Source organism: Mobula hypostoma, chromosome 11, assembly GCF_963921235.1.
Source record: "Mobula hypostoma chromosome 11, sMobHyp1.1, whole genome shotgun sequence".
Lineage (NCBI taxonomy): Eukaryota > Metazoa > Chordata > Chondrichthyes > Myliobatiformes > Myliobatidae > Mobula > Mobula hypostoma.
The window spans coordinates 21618721-21641744 of record NC_086107.1 but is presented as its reverse complement, the minus strand read 5'-3'; the positions used below and the strand labels follow the sequence as shown (position 1 = coordinate 21641744).

General features: G+C 41.5%; 1 protein-coding gene across 2 annotated transcripts in view; it reads right to left on the bottom strand.

The window, feature by feature from the left end:
* luzp2 (leucine zipper protein 2) overlaps positions 1 to 23024 on the bottom strand; it is a 427971-nt gene that overhangs the window by 159170 nt on the left and 245777 nt on the right. For both annotated transcript variants that reach the window (XM_063061752.1, XM_063061753.1), the window contains 2 exons: positions 22656 to 22737; positions 22424 to 22486 (listed from right to left, as the gene is read on the bottom strand). In XM_063061752.1, coding sequence (XP_062917822.1) covers positions 22424 to 22486; positions 22656 to 22737 — 145 coding nt within the window. The remainder of the gene's footprint in view (positions 1 to 22423; positions 22487 to 22655; positions 22738 to 23024) is intronic.

Sequence of the window (23024 nt, the reverse complement as noted above, 5' to 3'; positions counted from 1 at the left end):
ATTGCTCTTTCAGCAACTATGGAGTAACTGATGTAGAAAGTAGGAATAATGGTCTGCCTACTCAGTATTGTTCCTATTATAACATTATCAAAGTTTCTGTTCTGTAGTGATCTGGCAGTTACTTCCCATTTCTAACCTCTAACACCTGTCCTCACATTTCCCCTTTCTTCATCTTGAAATGTGAGTCAAAAACCATTACCAGATGTGGAAAATTACGAAATATGCAGCTGCAGTGTAATTGAAGTTTCCTAATTTTTGTTCAGACCATGCACTCCCTAATCTGCATTTTCATTTAGTCTTAATACATTATACAAGGGTTTAATTGGTGGATAATGTGTACTAATCAGATAATTACTGTCCAGGTCTGAAACTTGAACACAAGTACCATGCAACGTGAAGCTGGCCTGTCAGAATCCGTGCTTTCCCATTGCCATAGATCTTCCCAATGGACCTAGTTCATAGCTTGATTCACCTGCAAGTATTTTCACTGGTGACTGTAATTCTTAGCTATGCAAATATAATAGACATTACATTATTAATTACAATTACTGAGATGTTTTACTTTTTGGCCATCATAGATCACCTGGTTCAATGGTGCCATGGAGGTGGGAAGGAGGATACGGGAGAATTGGAGGAATGCTGAATTTCTGGTAAAAACTTCTCGGGTGATCAGCTGGAAAAGCCAGAAATAAGAGTAAAAGAGAAAATGTTCGATGTGGAAGAAGAACAACTTCTATCCACTGTTTCAGCTTCTTTCCCACTGTTATAAGACAATTGAACAGACAAATTGTGCATTAAGATGAAGTCTGACTTTACAATCGACCTCATCATGACACTTGCAGTTATTATCTCCATGCACTGCACTTTCTCTGTAACTGTAACTGTAGCTCTATATTCTGTATTATGTTGTTGATTTCCCCTTGTACTACCTCAGTGTACCAATGTTTTGAAATGGATGGCCTGCAGAACTAACTTTTTCAGAGCACCTTGGTCATCATCATCATTATGAGCCGTGTTGTGATGTAGGCGATCACGGTCTATCCATCACCATGATTGTTCTTGGCAAATTTTTCAGCAGAATTAGTTTGCCACTGCCTTCTTCTAGGCAGCGTCTTTACAAGATGGGTGATACCAACCATTATCAATACCCTTCAATGATATCTACCTGGCATCAGTGGTCGCAAAACCAGGACTTGTGATATGCACCATCTGTTCATATGACCCTTCACCACCTGCCCCCATGACTTCACATCACCCTGACTCAGGGGCTAAGTCGGTGCTACTACATGCCCAAGCTAGCGGAGGGAAGGAGTGCCTTACACCTCCTTAGAGAAAAAAATTGTGGGAAGTAAGAGGATTGGGAATATTTTAAAATCCAACAGAAGGTAACTAAAAAGTCAGTAAGAAGCTAAAGATGAAATACGAAAGTAAGCTAGCCAATAATATTAAAGAGGATACCAAAAGTTTCTTTAGAAACAAAAAGTGTAGAAGAGAGGCGAGAGTAGATATTGGATCACTAGAAAATGTGCAGGAGTGGTAGTAATGGGGAACAATAAAATAGTGGATGAACTGAATAAGTATTTTGCATCAGTCTTCACTCTGGAAGATACCAGCAGGGCATGCTTTGGGTGATGGGGCTCCTTAATAACGGATGTCACCTTCCTGAGCCATTGCTCCTTGAAGATATCTTGAGTACTATGGAGGCTAGTACCCAAGATGGAACTGACTAATTTTACGACTTCTGTAGCTTCTTTGATGCTGTGCAGTAGCACCCATGTACCAGACAGCGATGCAGCCTGTCAGAATACTCTGCACAATACATCTATAGAAGTTTGAGTGTTTTAGGTAACAAACCAAATCTTTTCAAACTCATAATGAAATATAGACATACTCTTGCCTTCTTTATAGCTCCATCAATATGTTGGTACAAGATTAGATCCTCAGAGATCTTGAATTTGCTCACTCTCTCCACTTTTGACCCTTCTATGAGAATTAGTTTGTGTTCACTCATCTTACCCTTCCTGATGTCCACAATCAGCTCTTTCGTCTTATTGGTATTGAGTTCAAGGTCGTTGCTGTGACACCACTCAACTAGCTGGTATATCTTGCTCTTGTACGCCCTCTCATCTCCATCCGAGATTCTGCCTACAATGGTTGTATCATCAGCAAATTTATAGATGACATTTGATCTACGTCTAGCCACACAGACATGGGTATAGAGAGAGTAGAGCAGTGCGCTAAGCACACACCCCTGTGATGTACCATTGTTGGTCATCAGTGAAGAGGAGATATTATCACCAATCCACACAGATTGTGGTCTTCCCATTAGGAAGTTACGTAATTGCAGAGGGAGGTACAGAGGCCCAGGTTCTGTAACTTATCAATCAGGAGATGGCTGAAGAGGCATTAGTAATGATCTTTCAAGAACTACTAGATTCTGGAATGGTTCTGGAAGACTGGAAAATTGCAAATATCACTTCACTCTTCAAGAACGAGGAGACATAGAAGAATGGAAACAATAGGCCAGTTTGTCTGACCTCAGTGGTTGGAAAGATGCTGGAGATGATTATTAAGGAAGAGGTCTCAAGGGTACTTGCAGACTCATGATAAACAGGCCATAGTCGGCATGGGGTTCTCAAGGAAAAATCTTGCCTGACAAGTTTGTTGGAATTCTTTGAAGAAATAACAAGGCAGATAGACAAAGGAGAATCGGTTGATGATGTGTGCTTGGATTTTCAGAAGCCCTTTGACAAGGTACCACACATGAGGCTGCTTAACAAGTTACTAGCCCATGGTATTACAGGGAAGATTCTAGCGTGGATAAAGTAGTAGCTGATGGGGAGGAGGCAAAGTGTGGGAATAAAGGGAAACTTTTCAGGCTAGCTGCTGGTGACTAGTGGTGCTCCTCAGGGGTTTGTATTGGGACTGATTCTTTTTACGTTACACATCAATGATTTGGATGATGGAATTGATGGCTTTGTTACAAAGTTTGCAGTCAATATGAAGATAGGTGGAGGGGCATGTAGTTGCAAGGAAGTAGAGAGGCTACAGAAGGACGGACAGATTAGGAGAATGGGCAAAGAAATGACAGATGGAATATAGTGTTGGGAAGTGTATGGTCATGCACTTTGTAGAAGAAATGAAAGGGTTGTCTATTTTCTAAATGGAGAGAAAATACAAAAAACGGAGGTGCAAAGGGAGTACGGAGTCCTTGTGCAGGATTCCCTAAAGGTTAATTTGCAGGTTGAGTCTGTGGTGAGGAAGGCAAATGGAATGTTAGCATTCATTTCAAGAGGACTAGGATATAAAAGCAAGGATGCAATGTTGAGGCTTTTTAAAGCACTGATATGGCCTCACTTGAAATATTGTGAGCAGCTTTAAGCCCGTTGTCTTAGAAAGGATGTGCTGAAACAGGAGAGGGTTCAAAGGAAGTTCGCGAAAATAATTCCAGGATTGAATGAATGGCTTGTCATATGAAGAGTGTTTGACGGCTCTAGGTCTGTAGAATTCAGAAGAGTGAGGGGTGACTTCATTTATTTTTTGCATAGTAGGGGAATTAAGGGCTATGGGGAAAAAGGCAAGTAGGTGAAAATGAGTCCATGTTCAGATCAGCCATGATCTTATTGAATGGTGGAGCAGGCTTGATGGCCAAGTGGCCTACTGCTTCTCCTTTTTCTTCAGTTCTTATGTTCTTAAACCTAGCAAATGACAAAAGGCCTTGATAGAGTGGATGTGGAGAGGATGTTTCCTATGGTGGGAGAGTGTAAGACTTAAGAACACAGCCTCAAAATAGAGGGGAGTCCTTTAAGAATGGAGATGAGGACTAATTTCTTTAGCCAGAGACTGGTGAATCTGTGGAATTCTTTGCCCCAGGCAGCTGTGGAGGCCAAGTCTTTATGTATATTTAAGGTAGAGATTGATAGATTATTGCTTGGTCAGGGCATGAAGGGATATGGGGGAAAGGCAGGAGGTTGGGCTGAGAGGGAAAATTGGATCACCCATGATGAAATGGCAGAGCAGACTCAGTGGGTCAAATGCCCTGATTCTGCTCCAATATCTTACAGTCTTATGGTCTTTGATAGAGACGTATATCCACCCTGCCCACCCAGTACCTTAGTACATGTAATATTAGTAAACTAATACCATGTTTTACTAATTACGAAATAAACTAAAGGTTTTTCTGAGTTATGGGCTGGAAATATGAGCTGTTGACTGGACAGGTAAAGCAACAATGGCTCTTTATCAAAGTAAGGGTAGTATTGTGTAATTAGAAAGGCTAATAACACTAGCCAAATATTCCTCTCCCCACTCCTTTCTATTTTTCCTCAGGACTCCTCACTTTGTCACTCCTTGGTTCACTCAACTGTAGGAGATGTAACTACATCTCCTTCCTCACCATCATCCTGGTGCCGGGACAATCCTTCCAAGTGAGGCAAAGGTTCACGTGCACCTGCTCCAGCCATTTCTGTGACACTTGGTCTCCCCAACCCAACCACCCACCCATTACTGGCAGCCGGCTCCTCTGCCCATCATTTCTCATGTTTCCTTAGTCCACTGAGCACTGAATCTGCATCAGAGTCAATTTGGTTGTCAGTGACGTATGTCATGAAATGCGATGTTTTGTGGGAGCAGTGGGACATAAAACTAACTATGATATATTAAAGACAAATAAAATCGTGTAATAGAGGAATAGTGAGGTGGTGTTCATGGGTTCGTGGACCATTCAAAGGGGAAGAAAATGTTGAGCATGTGTCTTCGGGCTCCTTTACCTCCTCCTTGATGGCATTAATGAAAGCTAGCTTATCCCAGATGGTGATGGTCCTTAATGATGGGTGCCACCTCCTTGAGGCACTGCCTTTTGAAGATATCCTTGACAGTGAGGAAGCTTATGCCTGTGATGGAGCTGTCTCAGTCCACAATCCTCTGCAGCCTCTTACGGTCTTGCGCATTGTGCATCTTGCGCAGATGCTTTTTTTACTAGTGGGGAGGTAATTGCCTTGCTGCTGCTTGTGGGTGGGAGGGGGAAGCTTTGCGGTTCTAACATTTAACTGTCGTTCATTCTTTGGGGCGCTCCTCTGTTTTCGTGGATGTTTGTGAAGAAAAAGAACTTCAGGATGTATATTGTATACATTTCTTTGACATTAAATGTACCTATTGAAACCTATTGAACCATACCAAGTGGTGATTCAACCAACCAGAATGCTCCCCATGTCTGCAGAGGTGATTTAGTCTTTGGTGACTGTCTCTCTCTTTCCCCTCTGACCTTTGTGCCAGTCATCTTCCCTTTTCACTCACATTCCTGAGGCAATGTCTTGAGCAGAAACATCTCTTCACGGATGCTTCTTAACCCACTGAGTTGCTCCAGCAGTTGATTTTACGGCCCGTTAACAGACTGGATTTGACTGGGCACTGAAGTCAGTGTGTTGAAGGACATCAAATGGATTTATTAACTGGGGGAATGAGTTAAGGGTGGGACTTGCTGGTGCATTGTTGCCAACTGAACAATGGATGGATCGTTTAAGAACAAGTCTAAGTGAAAGAAAATGCCAGGCAGTTGGACAACAGATATTCTAATCACTACTTGTTAGAGGGAAGAAAAAAATCAGTGGAAGCCTGTAGGGGCATGTTGTGTGAGGAAGTTGACGGGAAAAGAGAATGGCTAATTGTATCTGTAAGATCAGCAAGAAAGGAATCTGGGCTGTTTAAAGTTTAGGGATTCTACTGACCTGTAGGTCGTGCCAAAGAAAGTACTGACATGCTATAGCTATTTACTCATGTCTCCAGTTAACTGCTGGATTTTCAGAACCCTGAGAACTTAAGCCAGCGTTTGTTAACTTGAATCAAGCTTCCAATTAGCAATGACCCAATTAAAATGTCGTACTAAATCATCCCGCATTTCCGAGACATAAACCTTGTACCACAGGTACACAGCCTGCCTTTCCCAGTTTTTAATTTTTAAACTCCCCTACTTTCTTCCTGTGTGCCCTTGCTTGAACAGCCAAACCCAATAGTTCTTATTCCCATCGAGACACACATTTCTTTGTCTCCCGCTGCTACCTGCCTCTTTCAAGTGTCACCCTAACCGCTGGAAATCTGTCTTCTTTTGTTTGTGCTACCAGTGCCAGTCTGCAGTCCTGTCAAGAGCTTGCAGCAACGTTGTTGACAGGCAAAACTGACACTCAGACAGGAATGGCTGTGCAAATATGTCAGGTGAATGCTTCCCGCTGCACATCACTCCAGCCCCCTAGAGCACTCCTAAAATAAACTTTTACTGATATTAAACCCTGATAAGTAATTAGCAATGGCACTCATTTCCCCTGTGGATACAATTTTTAAAACTGTCTAAAATCTGGAATGGATGAACCATAGTTGGATTAAAGAGGTAGAAATTCATTTTTGGTCACTGACCATAAAGCTATTTGCAAATGTCAGCTGCTAGTTGCACACATCCTAAAAAAGATTATGACAGAAAACTGGCAGAGAACATGAAAACGGACTGTAAAAGCTTTTATAGATATGTAAAAAGGAAAAGACTGATAAAGACAAATGTAGGTCCCCTGCAAACAGAAACAGGTGAATTGATTATGGGGAGCAAGGACATGGCAGACCAATTGAATAATTACTTTGGTTCTGTCTTCACTAAGGAGGACATAAATAATCTTCCAGAAATAGTAAGGGACAGAGGGTCCAGTGAGATGGAGGAACTGAGCGAAATACATGTTAGTAGGGAAGTGGTGTTAGGTAAATTGAAGGGATTGAAGGCAGATAAATCCCCAGGGCCAGATGGTCTGCATCCCAGAGTGCTTAAGGAAGTGGCCCAAGAAATAGTGGATGCATTAGTGATAATTTTTCAAAACTCGTTAGATTCTGGACTAGTTCCTGAGGATTGGAGGGTGGCTAATGTAACCCCACTTTTTAAAAAAGGAGGGAGAGAGAAACCGGGGAATTATAGGCCGGTTAGCCTAACGTCGGTGGTGGGGAAACTGCTGGAGTCAGTTATCAAGGATGTGATAACAGCACATTTGGAAAGCGGTGAAATGATTGGACAAAGTCAGCATGGATTTGTGAAAGGAAAATCATGTCTGACGAATCTCATAGAATTTTTTGAGGATGTAACTAGTAGAGTGGATAGGGGAGAACCAGTGGATGTGGTATATTTGGATTTTCAAAAGGCTTTTGACAAGGTCCCACACAGGAGATTAGTGTGCAAACTTAAAGCACACGGTATTGGGGGTAAGGTATTGGTGTGGGTGGAGAATTGGTTAGCAGACAGGAAGCAAAGAGTGGGAATAAACGGGACCTTTTCAGAATGGCAGGCGGTGACTAGTGGGGTACCGCAAGGCTCAGTGCTGGGACCCCAGTTGTTTACAATATATGTTAATGACTTGGATGAGGGAATTAAATGCAGCATCTCCAAGTTTGCGGATGACACAAAGCTGGGTGGCAGTGTTAGCAGTGAGGAGGATGCTAAGAGGATGCAGGGTGACTTGGATAGGTTGGGTGAGTGGGCAAACTCATGGCAGATGCAATTTAATGTGGATAAATGTGAAGTTATCCACTTTGGTGGCAAAAATAGGAAAACAGATTATTATCTGAATGGTGGCCGATTAGGAAAAGGGGAGGTGCAACGAGACCTGGGTGTCATTATACACCAGTCATTGAAAGTGGGCATGCAGGTACAGCAGGCGGTGAAAAAGGCGAACGGTATGCTGGCATTTATAGCGAGAGGATTCGAGTACAGGAGCAGGGAGGTACTACTGCAGTTGTTCAAGGCCTTGGTGAGACCACACCTGGAGTATTGTGTGCAGTTTTGGTCCCCTAATCTGAGGAAAGACATCTTTGCCATAGAGGGAGTACAAAGAAGCTTCACCAGATTGATTCCTGGGATGGCAGGTCTTTCATATGAAGAAAGACTGGATGAACTGGGCTTGTACTCGTTGGAATTTAGAAGATTGAGGGGGGATCTGATTGAAACGTATAAGATCCTAAAGGGATTGGACAGGCTAGATGCGGGAAGATTGTTCCCGATGTTGGGGAGGTCTAGAACGAGGGGTCACAGTTTGGGGATAGAGGGGAAGCCTTTTAGGACCGAGGTTAGGAAAAACTTCTTCACACAGAGAGTGGTGAATCTGTGGAATTCTCTGCCACAGCAAACTGTTGAGGCCAGTTCATTAGCTATGTTTAAAAGGAAGTTAGATATGGCCCTTGTGGCTACAGGGGTCAGGGGGTATGGAGGGAAGGCTGGGTTCTGAGTTGGATGATCAGCCATGATCATAATAAATGGCGGTGCAGGCTCGAAGGGCCGAATGGCCTACTCCTGCACCTATTTTCTATGTTTCTATGTTTCTATCTATTTCTGCTCATTTGCAAGAAACCAAAAGCGCAGCATTGGGTACGGCTAGAGGACAATATGCTCTCTGAAGATCAAATAAATATTTTTTAAATAACAAGGTAAGAGTATTGCTGGGGGTGGGATGTGGTGACAAGCAAGTTTATGGACCCCAGTTTCCAACAATTATTTGACACTCTAAGGATTCTTGTGAACATGGACACGATGCGTATTTAACATGCTGCACCAAAAGCTGGCATATTTAAATTCCTCTGCATGCCTCTGATTATTGAATTATATGGGTCTCCAAAATATGATCTAAATGTAACAGATTTAAATATATTAAATGTTGTTACAGTAGCTTGACTCTCTGACTTTCTCATCCTCATTCAAGTACAAAATCACACTGAACAGCCACTACATCCATGCTTATAATCCTTGATGAAATCGGAGAATTAGCACTCTGACTTTCGGTGTTAATCTAAAAGTGCTTTTCACTTGGTCCTCATACACTCAGTGGCCACTTTATTAGGTTCCTCCTGTACCTAATAAAGTGGCTACTGAGTGTATGTTTTGGTCTTCTGCTGATGTAGCCCGTCCCCATCCACTTCAGGGTTCAACGTGTTGTTCATTCAGAGTTGCTCTTCTGCACACCGCATGGTTATTTGAGTTGCTCTCACCTTCCTGTTAGCTTAAACCGGATTGGCCATTCTCTTCTGACCTCTCTCATTAACAAATCACGTTTGCCCACAAGACTGTCACTCACTGGATGCTTTTTGCTCCTTGTGCCAATCTCTGCAAACTCTAGAGCGGATGTTCCCAACCTGGGGTCCGCAGACCCCTTGGTAAATGGAAGGGGACCATGCCATAAAAAAAGGTTGGGAACCCCTAGCTCTCGAGACTGTTGTTTGTGAAAGCTTAGTAAATCAGCAGTTTCTGAGATACTCAAACCACCCTGTATAACACCATGGTCAAATTTCTTCCCCATTCTGATATTTGGTCTGAGTAACAACTGAACGTCTTGATTATGTCTGTATGCTTTTATGTTTTGAGTTGCTGCCCCATGATTGGCTGATTATATATTTGAATTAATGAGCAGGTGTACAAATATATTTACTGAAGTGGCCGCTGGGTGTAGATGGTACAATATTTGGTATATTAATTAGAAAAGCAATTATACCATCTATTAAATATCTATATAGATAGCCCAATCTATCAAACACCATGCTTAACATAATCATTGAAGAAGTAAAAGACTGAGCATGTCTTTTGCATATTAACTTAGTATCCCTTGATAGCCTCAATAACTAAAGATCAGCAATGCTAGCTTAAATATATTTTGTGATAGAGTCTCCACACAAACTCCCTTAGGTGATGAATTCAAAGATTCACTTCTGAAGACTTCACTCCATCTTTGGTGAAGATATTTCTTCTCATCATTCAATTTCTAGAGGACTCCTTTGTAGGCAAGTTAAACACTTGTATCCTTGGGAAATTTGTGATCAACTGTGATAATTTCTGTCTTCTGATCATCTTTACAAGATCTTGGCTAAACTTAATTTGGGAAATTTCAGGCGAGTTCCCAATTGATACAATGCAGTCCCAGATTGTCTGCAATCTGACACTAATTGAACAGTCACATTTAGAAGTGCCTCGAGGGCGTTTGCATGGAAAATAGAAATATGACAGGAAGATATTGATGCCTGGATTCCCCATTTGTTCATGAATACCCACCCAAATAAAATTCCTGACAGTACAATATTTTTTCTTGAATTTACATGTTCATCTGGTGGGTTAACACTGCTCCTCACTGTCCATCAAGGATGAGTCTTTAGTTATGATCTAACCCTTAGACCTCATTATCTACCTGCACTGCACTGTCTGTGAAACTGTAACACTATATTCTGCATTTTGTTATTATTTTTCCCTTTCTACTACCTTAATGTGCTTATATATTCTGAAATGATCCGTGTAGGTGGCAGGCAAAACCAAGTTTTTCACTGTATCTTGCTACATGTGGCAATAATAAATCAGTTACCCGTTGCCATATATTGTCAATAAATTGCCTTGATGTGTTAGCAGCAACAAGGACACCTGTATACAAAATGGATGCAAAATGAGTGATTAGTGTGATACTGTTATAGCTCAAGTTGTCTGAGTTCAATTCTGGTGTGCTCTGTAAGGAATCACTGTACATCTGCCCTATGGAATGTGTGGTTTTCCCACGAGTGCTCTAGTTTCCTCCCTCAGACCAAGGACATACTGGGTAGGTTAATTGCTCATTGTAAATTGTCCTGTGATTAGGTTAGGCTTAAGTCAGAGTTGTTGGGAGTTGCTGGGGTGGCAAGGCGTGAAGGGCTGGAAGGGCTATTCTCTGCTGTATCTCTAAATAAAAAAACTGTGAGAGGTATATGTCAGGTCTCAGAATATTTCCATCCTTCTCATTTCCTGTAACCTATTCGCTCTTGCATTCTCTTCAACTCTCTTTTAATACTCCTCCCACACTAGAAGTAATGAACCTAGCAACATGTTCATCCTTGGGAAAAATCTGGAGCACCCAAGGCAGAACATACAAACACCATACAGACAGCAATGGATCAGACCTGATTCACTGGAGTTGTGAAGCAACACTAGAAGTAATTTACAGTGGACAATGAACCTACCATCCTGTCCATCTTTGGGATGTGGGAAGAATCTGGAGCATCCAGGCTATTTCAAGGGTGAAGAGTCAATTTTGAACGAGGTTGGAGGCAATATCAGATGCACGGCAACTCTGGCAGGGTCTGCAAGACATTACTTCCTACAAAGCAAAACCCAACTGCATGAATGGCAGCGATGTTTCACTACCGGATGAACTCAATGCCTTCTATGCCCGCTTTGAAAGGGAAAATACAACTACAGCTGTGAAGATCCCTGCTGCACCTGATGACCTTGTGATCTCCATCTCAGAGACCGATATTAGGCTGTCTTTAAAGAGAGTGAACCCTTGCAAAGCAGAAGGGCCCGATGGAGTACCTGCTAAGGCTCTGAAAACTTGTGCCAACCAACTAGAGGGCGTATTCAAGGACATTTTCAACCTCTCACTGCTACAGATGAAACTTCCCACTTGCTTCAAAAAGGAGAACAATTATACCAGTGCCTTAGGAAAATAATGTGGGCTGTCTTAATGACTATCAACCGGTAGCACCTACGTTGACGCTGATGAAATGCTTTGAGAGGTTGGTCATAACTAGACTGAACTCCTGCCTCAGCAAGGACCTGGATCCATTACAATTTGCCTATCACCATAATAGGTCAACAGCAGATGCAATCTCATTGGCTCTCCACACGCCTTTAGACCACCTGGACAACACAAACACCTATGTCAGGATGCAGCTCATCAACTATAGCTCAGCATTTAATACCATCATTCCCACAATCCTGATTGAGAAGTTGCAGAACCTGGGCTTCTGTACCTCCCTCTGCAATTGGATCCTTGACTTCCTAATTGGAAGACCACAATCTGTGCGGATAGGTAATAACATATCTTCCTTGCTGATAATCAACACTGGCACACCTCAGGGGTGTATTTAGCCCACTGCCCTACTCGCTGTATACACATGACTGTGTGACTAGGCACAGCTCAAATACCATCTATAAATTTGCTGATGATACAACCATTGTTGGTAGAATCTCAGGTGGTGTCCAGAGGGCGTACAGGAGTGAGATATGCCAACTAGTGGAGTGGTGCCACAGCATCAACCTGGCACTCAACATCAGCAAATCAAAAGAACTGATTGTGGACTTCAGGAAGAGTAAGATGAAGGAACACATACCAATCCTCACAGAGGGATCAGAAGTGGAGAGAGTGAGTAGTTTCAACTTCCTGAGTGTCTTACCTGGCCCCAACATATCGATGTAGTTATAAAGAAGGCAAGACAGTGGCTATACTTTATTAGGAGTTTGAAAAGATTTGGTATGTCAACAAATACACTCAAAAACTTTTATAGTTGTACCATGGAGAGCATTCTGACAGGCTGCATCACTGTCTAGTATGAAGGGGCTACTGCACAGGACTGAAAGAAGCTGCAGAAGGTTGTAAATCTAGTCAGCTCCAACTTGGGTACTAGCCTACAAAGTACGCAGGACATCGTTAGCAAGTGGTGTCTCAGAAAGGCAGCGTCCATTATTAAGGGCCTCCGGCACCCAGGGCATGCCCTTTTCTCATTGTTGCCATTAGGTAGGAGGTACAGAATCCTGAAGGCACACACTCAGCGATTCAGCAACAGCTTCTTCCCCTCTGCCATCCGATTCCTAAATGGACATTGAATCCTTGGACCCTACCTCACTTAAACACCAGCTGTGTGGCAAAATAGCACAACACTGTCTCTTCCATCTCAGGTGACTGAAGAGGTTCAGCATGAGCCCGACAGATGAGGATCTACAGGGGCACCATTGAGTGCATATTGACTGGCTGCATCACCACCTGGTATGGGAACCACACAAACCTTGATCACTAGGCACTGCAGAGAATGGTACAGACAGTCCAGCGCATCTGTGGATGTGAGCTTCCCTCCATTGAGGACATTTACAGCACAGCTGCATAAAGAAGGCCTGGACGATCATTGGGGACATCCGTCACCCCAACCATAAACTGTTTTAGATGCTTCCATCCGGCAAACGGTACCGCTGCATTAAAGTCAGGAACAAAAGGCTACGGGACAGCTTCTTTCTATAAGCCATTAGGCTTTTAAATTCACATGTCTGTACATTGCGATGGAGTCATAATGCAAAGATTTTTACTCCCTCACGTTGTGGGAAGGATGAAATATTTAAATAAATTTGAATTCAAATTCAAATTCAAATTCAGATGTCAATGTCTAAGTAGATTTATTATCGCAGTGCATACATGTCACCATATACTAACTTGTAATTCCTTTTATTTGCAGGTATTTACAGGAAAATAAAGATATAGAACAGAATTTCTAGTATGTAAAATGGTGTATAAATAAAGACTGACAAATAAGTAATGTGCAAAGGAAGACAAATTGTACAAATGAAAAAAGTAAATTATGCTGAGAATATGAATTGTAGAGTGCTTGAGGTGTGTAGATTGTGAAATTAGAGTAGTTATCCACACTGGTTCAGGAACCTAATGGTTGCAGGGTAATAATTGTTCCTGAGTCTGCTGGCCTGGGACCAAAGGTTCCTATACTTCTTTCCCAATGGCAGTAGGGTAGTAATGAGAAGACAGCATAGTCTAGATGGTGAGGGTCCTTAGATATGGTTGTCTTGTGGCAATGTCCCTTGTAAATGTGCTGAATGATGGGAAGGCTTTGCCTGTGATAGATCAGGTTTACATTCCCACCTCTCAGTAGATTTTTCTGTTCATGGGGCATTGGTATTTCCATACCAGCCCATATATGGCTGGGACTTAACCTTAGATCAACAAGGTGGCACCTCTTACAGCTCAGCATTCCCTCAAAAACACCAACCTCAGTCTAAATTAATTTGTACCTAGATTTTTTGGAGCTGGTCTTCAATCCTCAAACAATAACTCATTTGACACACAACTGACGCCCAGCACTCCAAAAGATGTTCAAGTTATTCTCTCCATTTAAGCTGAAATTACTTTGACTTTATCTCCCATCAACATCTGCCCTCACCAAAGTGAGTAAGTTTTGTTGTCTCGAGCTTATTACCTAGAAATAGACACCAAGCATTTTAAAAAGAGTTAAATCAGGTAAGAACAAAGGTCTTGTTTTCTCTTTGGAAGTATGTTGCAAATCACTCTGCAGTTAGTGAATGACTTTTGAAGTCACTCTGCTACTATGGGGAAGAGTTGAGATTTTGAGATTCATATGTACGAATCTATAAAGGTGAAGGACGTGTTGATAAAACTGTAAAAGAAGGCAGGTTTTTATAAATGTGGGGATTTAGATGCAGCATTAATGTACTTAGCAGCTGTTCTATCATGTTATTATTTCTCGTGCTTCATCGGTTAGACCACCTTGGGAATTATAATGTGTGAGTTGCACCTGATACAGAAACTAGCGAAGGTTACTGAACAGATGTTAAATCTTTGAGAAACCATGGCAAATTACTAAATAGCCAAGGTAGCTCCTTCAAGTTTGCTTCCTGGGGCGCATTAATGTAAAACACACAAGTTCAGAAAAGTTTTGTTTTCATGCTCAGTCCACAGATTCTTTTTCTCAAGGGTATATCTACAATGAACTTGCTTTTCTCTTCTTCAATTGCAGATTCTCTGGGAGGCATCTCCAGTACTAATAATTTGTAACCTTACCAAGTTGGATTTCAAGCATACAAACTCACACACTGGCCATACGTAATGGGGATTTGGATGAATGAACTCTATGATCTTCCATTCATTCTTTTTTAATAGAAAGTCCTCATATCCAAGTTCAGTAATATACAGTCTCAACAAGTGGACTCCATAATAGAAGCACACTTTATGAAATTTACTCTTACACCCTTATGAAATTAATAACATTTTCAAAAAAATAGTTATTCTTCACGTGACATCGTTAACACAGAAAAGGAAAAGGAATAAAATATCAGAAAACATGCATTGAAATTTGCTGAAGCAACACACACCTGGAGGTGTTTTATGGAGTTTTTTCTTTGCAGCTTTCTTAAAGAGGAAGGTCAATACCTCAGCTAAACATGCCTTTTATGAGAATGTTGGCAATTCATCTTTCCAGCTGTTTATGAATCTTCCACCAGACTTCTTCCGGCATTGTTCCCTAATGAATGGCTTCACCAGGATCTCATTTTACATTTAAGAACATAATAAAATCTGCAAGAGGCCAATGACCTTGAAGATCTTATGTGAGTTGTACTATGAAGCAACAATGATTGGCAGAAGTTACCAGCAGTAACCGAATGAGAATCTTTGGCCCAATATGCTGACCATTTATTCTTCTCCATAGATGCTGCCTGATCTGCTGAATTCCTCCAGTATTTTGTGTGTGTTGCTCTTGAAACAACTCTGTGTCATTTGTCATTTGGTTTTCTGTTGCAATAGAACAAAGGTTCCCAACCTCCGGTCCATTGACCCCTTGCTTAATTGTATTGCTCAATAGCATAAAAAAGGTTGGGAACCCCTGTGTTAGAAGGATATTTGTTTTGGAGTCAGTGCAGGGTAGACTCACTTGAATGACTCCAGGAACAGAAGCATACCCTCTGAGTAGAGGTTGAATATGTCTGGCTTATGTGAAGCATGTGTTGATAGTAGCATTGCAGTGATGAGAAGGGAGATCAACTATACCATATTGGATGGAAGAGGAGCATTAGGAGACAAATAGTTTATTCCTGCTTCTGTTTCTTACATAGAAACATAGGAACACAGAAATCTACAGTACATTATGGGCCCTTTGGGCCACAATACTGTGTCGACCATGTAACCGACTCTAGAAACTGCCTAGAATTTCCCTACCGCATAGCCCTCTAATTTTTTGGAGTTCCATGTACCTTGTTTCCTCTCTGATATATAGAAGAACACCAAAAATGGCATTTGCATTAGCTTAGTAAGTATTAGTAATGCAACAGAAAATTAGAGTGGGATTTATTGTTTATGGTTTTAGTTTTATATATGAAGGTAAATTAACAGTCTTTGAATCACCCAGCATTATTGTGCCGTGACTAGTACCATAACAAGGTTCTCAATCAGTAAACTGATAATATGAGTGCAATCTAAATTATCATAAACATGATTTAGATTTCATCACAATGTGTCAACAGAAGCTAGGCTTTGATTCATTAGTATGCAATAAACCAACATTAGAGATTCAAGGTTACCGAGCTTCAAAATTCCATTGAGTGCTAAGTGGAAATATAATGCATTTATGATGTGCACAGAGAAATTCAACTATTTGAGATTTCTGTTCACCACCCTTGAAGAGAAAATGACCTGAAGCTCGTGGCTTTTCCAGAAAATTCCAAGAATATGTATTAAAAGCTTTAGCACAACAGATGAAATATGATATTAATCCCATTTTGAACCCAGAAAAGGAGAGTGTTTTTATCACAATGAATGTCAAGTTCCTGGGGAGAGTTGTAAAACAGAGTGACTGAGGGGTACTAGTATACAGTTCTCTGAAAGAAGCAACACAAAAGTTCAGAGTTCAAAGGAAATTTATTATCAAGGCTCAGTAATGTCAAATGAGATTTATTTTCTTGCGGCCATTCACAGTAAAACAAAAAAATGAAACAAAAAAGAACAAGCAAAAGAATAATAATAATAATTAAATAAGCATTAAATATCAAGAACATGAGATGAAGAGTCCTTGAAATTGAATCCACAGGCTGTGGGAACAGTTCAGTTTTGGGATGAGTGAAGCTGAGTGAAGTTATCCCTCCTGGTTCAAGAGCATGATCAGAGTCAGAATCAGGTTTAATATCACCGGCATGTGTCATGATGCTTGTAGGGTAAAAACTGTTCCTAAATCTGCTGGTGTGGGACCTGAAGCTCCTGTACCTTCTTAATGATGGCAGCAGGGAGAAGAGAGCATGGTCTGAATGGTGGGCTTCTGATTATGAATGCTGCTTCCCTGCGACAGCATTCCATGTAGATGTGCTCAATAGTGAGGAGGTCTTTACCCTTGATGGACTGGGCTGTATCTACTCCGTTTTGTAGGCTTTTCCATTCAAGTGCATTGGTGTTTTCATACCAGCTCATCATGCAAACAGTCAATATACTCTCCACCACACATCTATAGAATTTTGTCCAAGTTTTGTGGGTAGTTTACAATGCAGGTAGACAATGTAGGGAAGAAGGTATATGCATACTTACTTTCATCAGTGAGGGCACTGAGTAATGGGCTACTTCATACTAGATTTCATACATTAACTAGATTTGCAGGGGGAGGGGAACCAGAGTGTTAGAGCAGATAGTGAGGTGGAGGAAGATAAAGGTCATGCGAGAACTGCAAGTATAGTGCATGGAGTAAAGCCAAATCTAACATATAAAGAGGCTTTGAAGAAAGAGAAGCAGAATAAAGGGTGTAAAGGTAATAAGGTAGAAGGGATAAAGTGCATGTACTTCAATGCAAGAAGCATCAGGATCAAAGGTGATGAACTGAGAGCTTGGAAACATACACGGAATTATGATGTAGTGGCCATTACAGAGACTTGGCTGGCACAAGGCAGGAAAGGATTCTCAATATTCCTGGATTTCAGTGCTTTAATAGGGATCGGGGGGGGGAGGGGAGGAGGGGTGGCATTACTGGTCAGGGATACTATTACAGCTACAGAAAGGGTGGGTAATGTAGCAGGATCTTCTTTTAAGTCAGTATGGGTGGAAGTCAGGAACAGGAAGGGAGAAGTTACTCTATTGGGAGTATTCTATAGGCCCCCTGGTAGCAGCAGAGATACCAAGGAGCAGATTGGGAGGCAGATTTTGGAAAGGTGCAAAAATAACATGGTTATTATCATGGGTGACTTTAACTTCCCTAATATTGATTGGCACCTGATTAGTTCCAATGGTTTAGATGGGGCAGAGTTTGTTAAGTGTGTCCAGGACGGATACTTGTCACAGTATATTGACAGGCTGACGAGGGGGAATGCCATACTAGATCTAGTATTAGGTAACAAACCGGGTCAGGTCACAGATCTCTCAGTGGGTGAGCATCTGGGGGACAGTGACCACCACTCCATGGCCTTTAACATTATTATGGAAAAGGATAGAATCAGAGAGGACAGGAAAAGTTTTAATTGAGGAAGGGCAAATTATGAGACTGTGAGGCTAGAACTTGCAAGTGTGAATTGGGATGATGTTTTTGCAGAGAAATGTACCATGGACATGTGGTCAATGTTTAGGGATCTCTTGCAGGATGTTAGAGATAAATTTGTCCTGGTGAGGAAGATAAAGAATGGTAGGGTGAAGGAACCATGGGTGGCAAGTGAGGTGGAGAATCTAGTCAGATGGAAGAAGGCAGCATACATGAGGTTTAGGAAGCAAGGATCAGATGGGTCTATTGAGGAATATAGGGTAGCAAGAAAGGAGCTTAAGAAGGGGCTGAGGAGAGCAAGAAGGGGGCATGGGAAAGCCTTGGCAGGTAGGATAAAGGAAAACCCCAAGGCATTCTTCAATTATGTGAAGAACAAAAGGACGACAGGAGTGAAGGTAGGACCAATTAGAGATAAAGGTGGGAAGATGTGCTTGGAGGCTGTGGAAGTGAGCGACGTCCTCAATGAATTCTTCTCTTTGGTATTCACCAATAAGAGGGAACTTGATGACAGTGAGGACAATATGAGTGAGGTTGATTTTCTGGAGCATGTTAATATTAAGGGAGAGGAGTTGTTGGAATTGTTAAAATGCATTACGATGGTTAAATCCCCGGGGCCTGACAGTATATTCCCCAGGAGAGGGAAGAGATTGCTGAGCCTCTGGCTAGGATATTTATGTCCTCATTGTCCACGGGAATGGTACTGGAGGATTGGAGGGAGGTGAATATTGTCCACTTGTTCAAAAAAGGTATTAGGGATAGTCCGGGTAATTATAGACCAGTGAGCCTTATGTCTGTGGTGGGAAAGCTGTTGGAAAAGATTTTTAGAGATAGGACCTATGGGCATATAGAGAATCACGGTCTGATCAGAGACAGTCAGCATGGCTTTGTGAAGGGCAGATCATGTCTAACAAGCCTGATAGAGTTTTTTGAGGAGGTGACCAGGCATACAGATGAGGGTAGTGCAGTGGATGTGATCTACATGGGTTTTAGTAAGGCATTTGACAAGGTTCCACACTGTAGGCTTATTCAGAAAGTCCGAAGGCATGGGATCCAGGGAAGTTTAGCCAGCTGGATTCAGAATTGGCTTGCAGAGGGTCGTGGTGGAGGGAGAACATTCGGATTGGAGGGTGGTGACTAGTGGTGTCCCACAAGGATCGGTTCTGGGACCTCTACTTTTCATGATTTTTATTAACGACCTGGTTGTGGGGGTAGAAGGGTGGGTTGGCAAGTTTGCAGACGACACAAAGGTTGGTGGTGTTGTGGATAGTGTAGAAGATTGTTGAAGATTTCAGAGAGACATTGATAGGATGCAGAAGTGGGCTGAGAAGTGGCTGATGGAGTTCAACCTGGAGAAGTGTGAGGTGGTACACTTTGGAAGGACAAATTCCAAGGCAGAGTACAAAGTAAATGGTAGGATACTTGGTAGTGTGGAGGAGCAGAGGGATCTGGGGGTACATGTTCACAGATCCCTGAAATTTGCCTCACAGGTAGATAGGGTAGTTAAGAAAGCTTATGGGGTGTTAGCTTTCATAAGTTGAGGGATAGAGTTTAAGAGTCGCAAGGTAATGATGCAGCTCCCTAAAACTTTGGTTAGGCCATACTTGGAGTTCTGTGTCCAGTTCTGGTTGCCTCACTATACGAAAGATGTGGAAGCATTGGAAAGGGTTCAGAGGAGATTTACCAGGATGCTGCCTGGTTTAGAGAGTATGCATTATGATCAGAGATTAAGGGAGCTAGGGCTTTACTCTTTGGAGAGAAGGAGGATGAGAGGAGACATGATAGAGGTGTACAAGAGGAATAGATAGAGTAGATAGCCAGCGCCTCTTCCCCAGGGCATCACTGCTCAATACAAGAGGACATGGCTTTAAGGTAAGGGATGGGAAGTTCAAGAGGGATATTAGAGGAAGGTTTTTTACTCAGAGAGTGGTTGGTGCGTGGAATGCACTGCCTGAGTCAGTGGTGGAGGCTGATACACTAGTGAAATTTAAGAGACTACTAGACAGGTATATGGAGGAATTTAAGGTGGGGGTTATGGGAGGCAGGGTTTGAGGGTCACCACAACATTGTGGGCCGAAGGGCCTGTACTGTGCTGTATTATTCTATGTTCTATGTTCTTTACAGCTGTACTGCACTGGGAACATTGTGCGCCTTTCCAATTACCGTACGATAGGAAGAATGTGATTAAGCTTGAGATGGTGCAGTAAATATTCACAATGAAGGTGCAAGGACTGAATAGTTTGAGTTATCAGGAGAGATCAGCTAAACTGGGACTGTTGCTCCTGGAATGAAGGAGGACGAGAGGGGCCACATGGAAATTTATAAAATCATTGCGGGGCTCAAATAAAATGGATGGTCACAGTGTACTTCTTACCAGTGTAGGGGATTCTAAAATTGGATGCACTGTTTCCTGGTGAGAGGGGAAGGTTTTAAAGGGAACCTGAAAGAAAATGTGTCTACACAAAAGATTGTAGGCATATAGATCGAGCTGCCAGAAGAAGTGGTGCAAGGAGATATAATTGCAACGTTTGGAATATTTGGGCAGATTCACTGATAGGAAAAATCTAGAGGGCTACCGGCCAACCACAGGGAAATTAAACTAGCTTAAGTGGACACATTAGTTGACATGGATGAAGGCACCTGTTCAATTCTGTACAAGTCCATGAATCTATCAGAGGTAGATTGTTCCAGGATGGATATCTGCACCTTGGCAGGGTTGAAATCTACCCCAATGCATTTCTGTGCCCCTAAAATAACTATACGTTGAGCCCAGTTCCACGGACCACTGGGAAATTTCCTCAGATGTTAGAAAAGTGTCCTGTGAGCGTAAAGTTGGAAGATTGCCCACCAGGGGTTGTGGGCTTGCTGTATCACTGGAACATTCTGCCTTGTCTACTTTTGTCTCTGGAGTCCATCTCTGACAAATCACTGCCAACTTGTCATTTCCCTTTAGCGATATTAAGTGATGGTGTGTGTAGTTGTAGTTTATTTTCCTTGCTGTTTGTTATACTAAACAGATATTCTACAATTCAAGATATAAATTATTTAATTCCTTATCAGAGTACATTTTGCATTCAATATTTCTAACGGTTTAAAAGCAACCAATTAAGCCTTCTGGATTTGCATCTTTAAGTTGTCTTTCAAATTTCAAGATCCTTCCTGATCAATTAAGTTGCCTTTGTAAACTACCAGATTTGGCTACGTATTTCTTACCTTAAACTTCGTGCATACACACAAACTCTGAAGTCCAAATAATGTGTCCAATTACAGCTAGTAATTTATCTGTGTGGATTAGTTTCAAAAACGTTGCATAGTGAAGCTATCATCTATAGTCATATTCGGTCAGCTTACAATTAGATTTTAGAAACACCACCTCCAATTCTTTGAATCCCTTCTCTTAGTGTGTTAGTGGAATAATGAAATTCTGAAAGTATTTCCTCCAATACAAAAGAGCAATGCATGTACGTCCTCCCTTGTTTTCCTTCCATCCAACACTATCTTAACAAATTCTATTAGAGATTAGTATGAACAGTATTGTAAAATATATTTATTTGAACTTCAGAACATTTTTAGAATATTATGTACTTGCCTGGAATGCAGCAAAGGATATCTGTGATCAATCCTTGAAAATTGTATTGCTATTTTTATATGTGAAAGTATCTCAGATCTTCCTGATAAATTACATGGTCAAAGTATGTTAATTTTCACATTATTTGGGGCCAGTAAACTGGGAGGAGCAGATAAATGCTCTTTTCAATTCTTATGCAAGGAGGGTAGAGGGGGTGAAAACTAAGCCGCAAATCCACACCCACAACTGCAAACATGAAGTCAAAATAATCTTTTTCCTTAACCCCCATCAATGTCCTTCAATCATCAATGTGAACATCACCATCAAAACTGTCCGAGTTCAAACTCTAAGCCAGTGGTTGACAAGGACAAGCAGAATGGGCTGAGTGGACTCCTTCAGTGCTATAAAAATTCTATGATTCAGGCCGAATGTGACATCAAAATACCTGAGCAAAATGTGACTCATTCAGGTCTCTGCATAGACCTTTTACTTCTGTGACAATATTTCCCTCCATAAAGTTATTAATTAAATTGAATTTTTTACCAAAAGTTAAATTACAAGGTTTTAAAACACCATAAAAAAAAATGAAATATGCTTACTCAGCTTCAAATTTCATACAAAACTGGAAATAGTTAACCTTGTAATGCCATGTTAAGAGGAATGAATGTTAAATCAATCATGGTCAACCGCCTGTGTAAGACTCAGCATTTAGACTCAGGCTGTTCTGCCAAATTATTTTCCTTCTCCTCCAGCTTTTGCTCATACCCCTAGGAAGTCATGCACAGCTATACAAGTTCTTACCTCTTGCTGTAAATCTTTTATCAGCTTGCTCTTCCTTTCCACCTCAGCCTTTAAGAAGTTGATCTGTAACAGCAGCAAACCTGCAATATTAAATTACAGAGCTCCAACTACTACAACAGAGCACAAAATAAACACACTTGCTTTATTACTGTGAAGAGCACAATTTTTTTTTACATTTTTTTCCAGCCATATTCAGAAAATAAACAGCCGCATTTTGCCTGTGACAGCTTACCCCAGCCTGCTGTTTCTCTGCTTTCAATGCAGCCTCATTGATCTGTTTCTGGAGGGCTTCCTGCAGAGATTTCATTTCGTCTCTGATTGAAAAGAAAGAATTGATGCCTCAAAATACTGACTGTATTCTGAAAAGTCTTGAAGGTACAATTGCTTTTTGCATATTGAAACACCGCATTTTTCTGCTGTAATGATTTGAAGCTACAGTTTGAAACAAGTTGTTAAAAGTTTGACTATCTTATAAACCCTACCTCACACACTATTGGAATTTAGATGGCAGTTTTTGCAGTTTGAACTGTTTTATGAAACTGGCAGTGCAAGGATATCATCATCATCATCATTCTTAATTTCTAAGGTAAGGACATGTTCA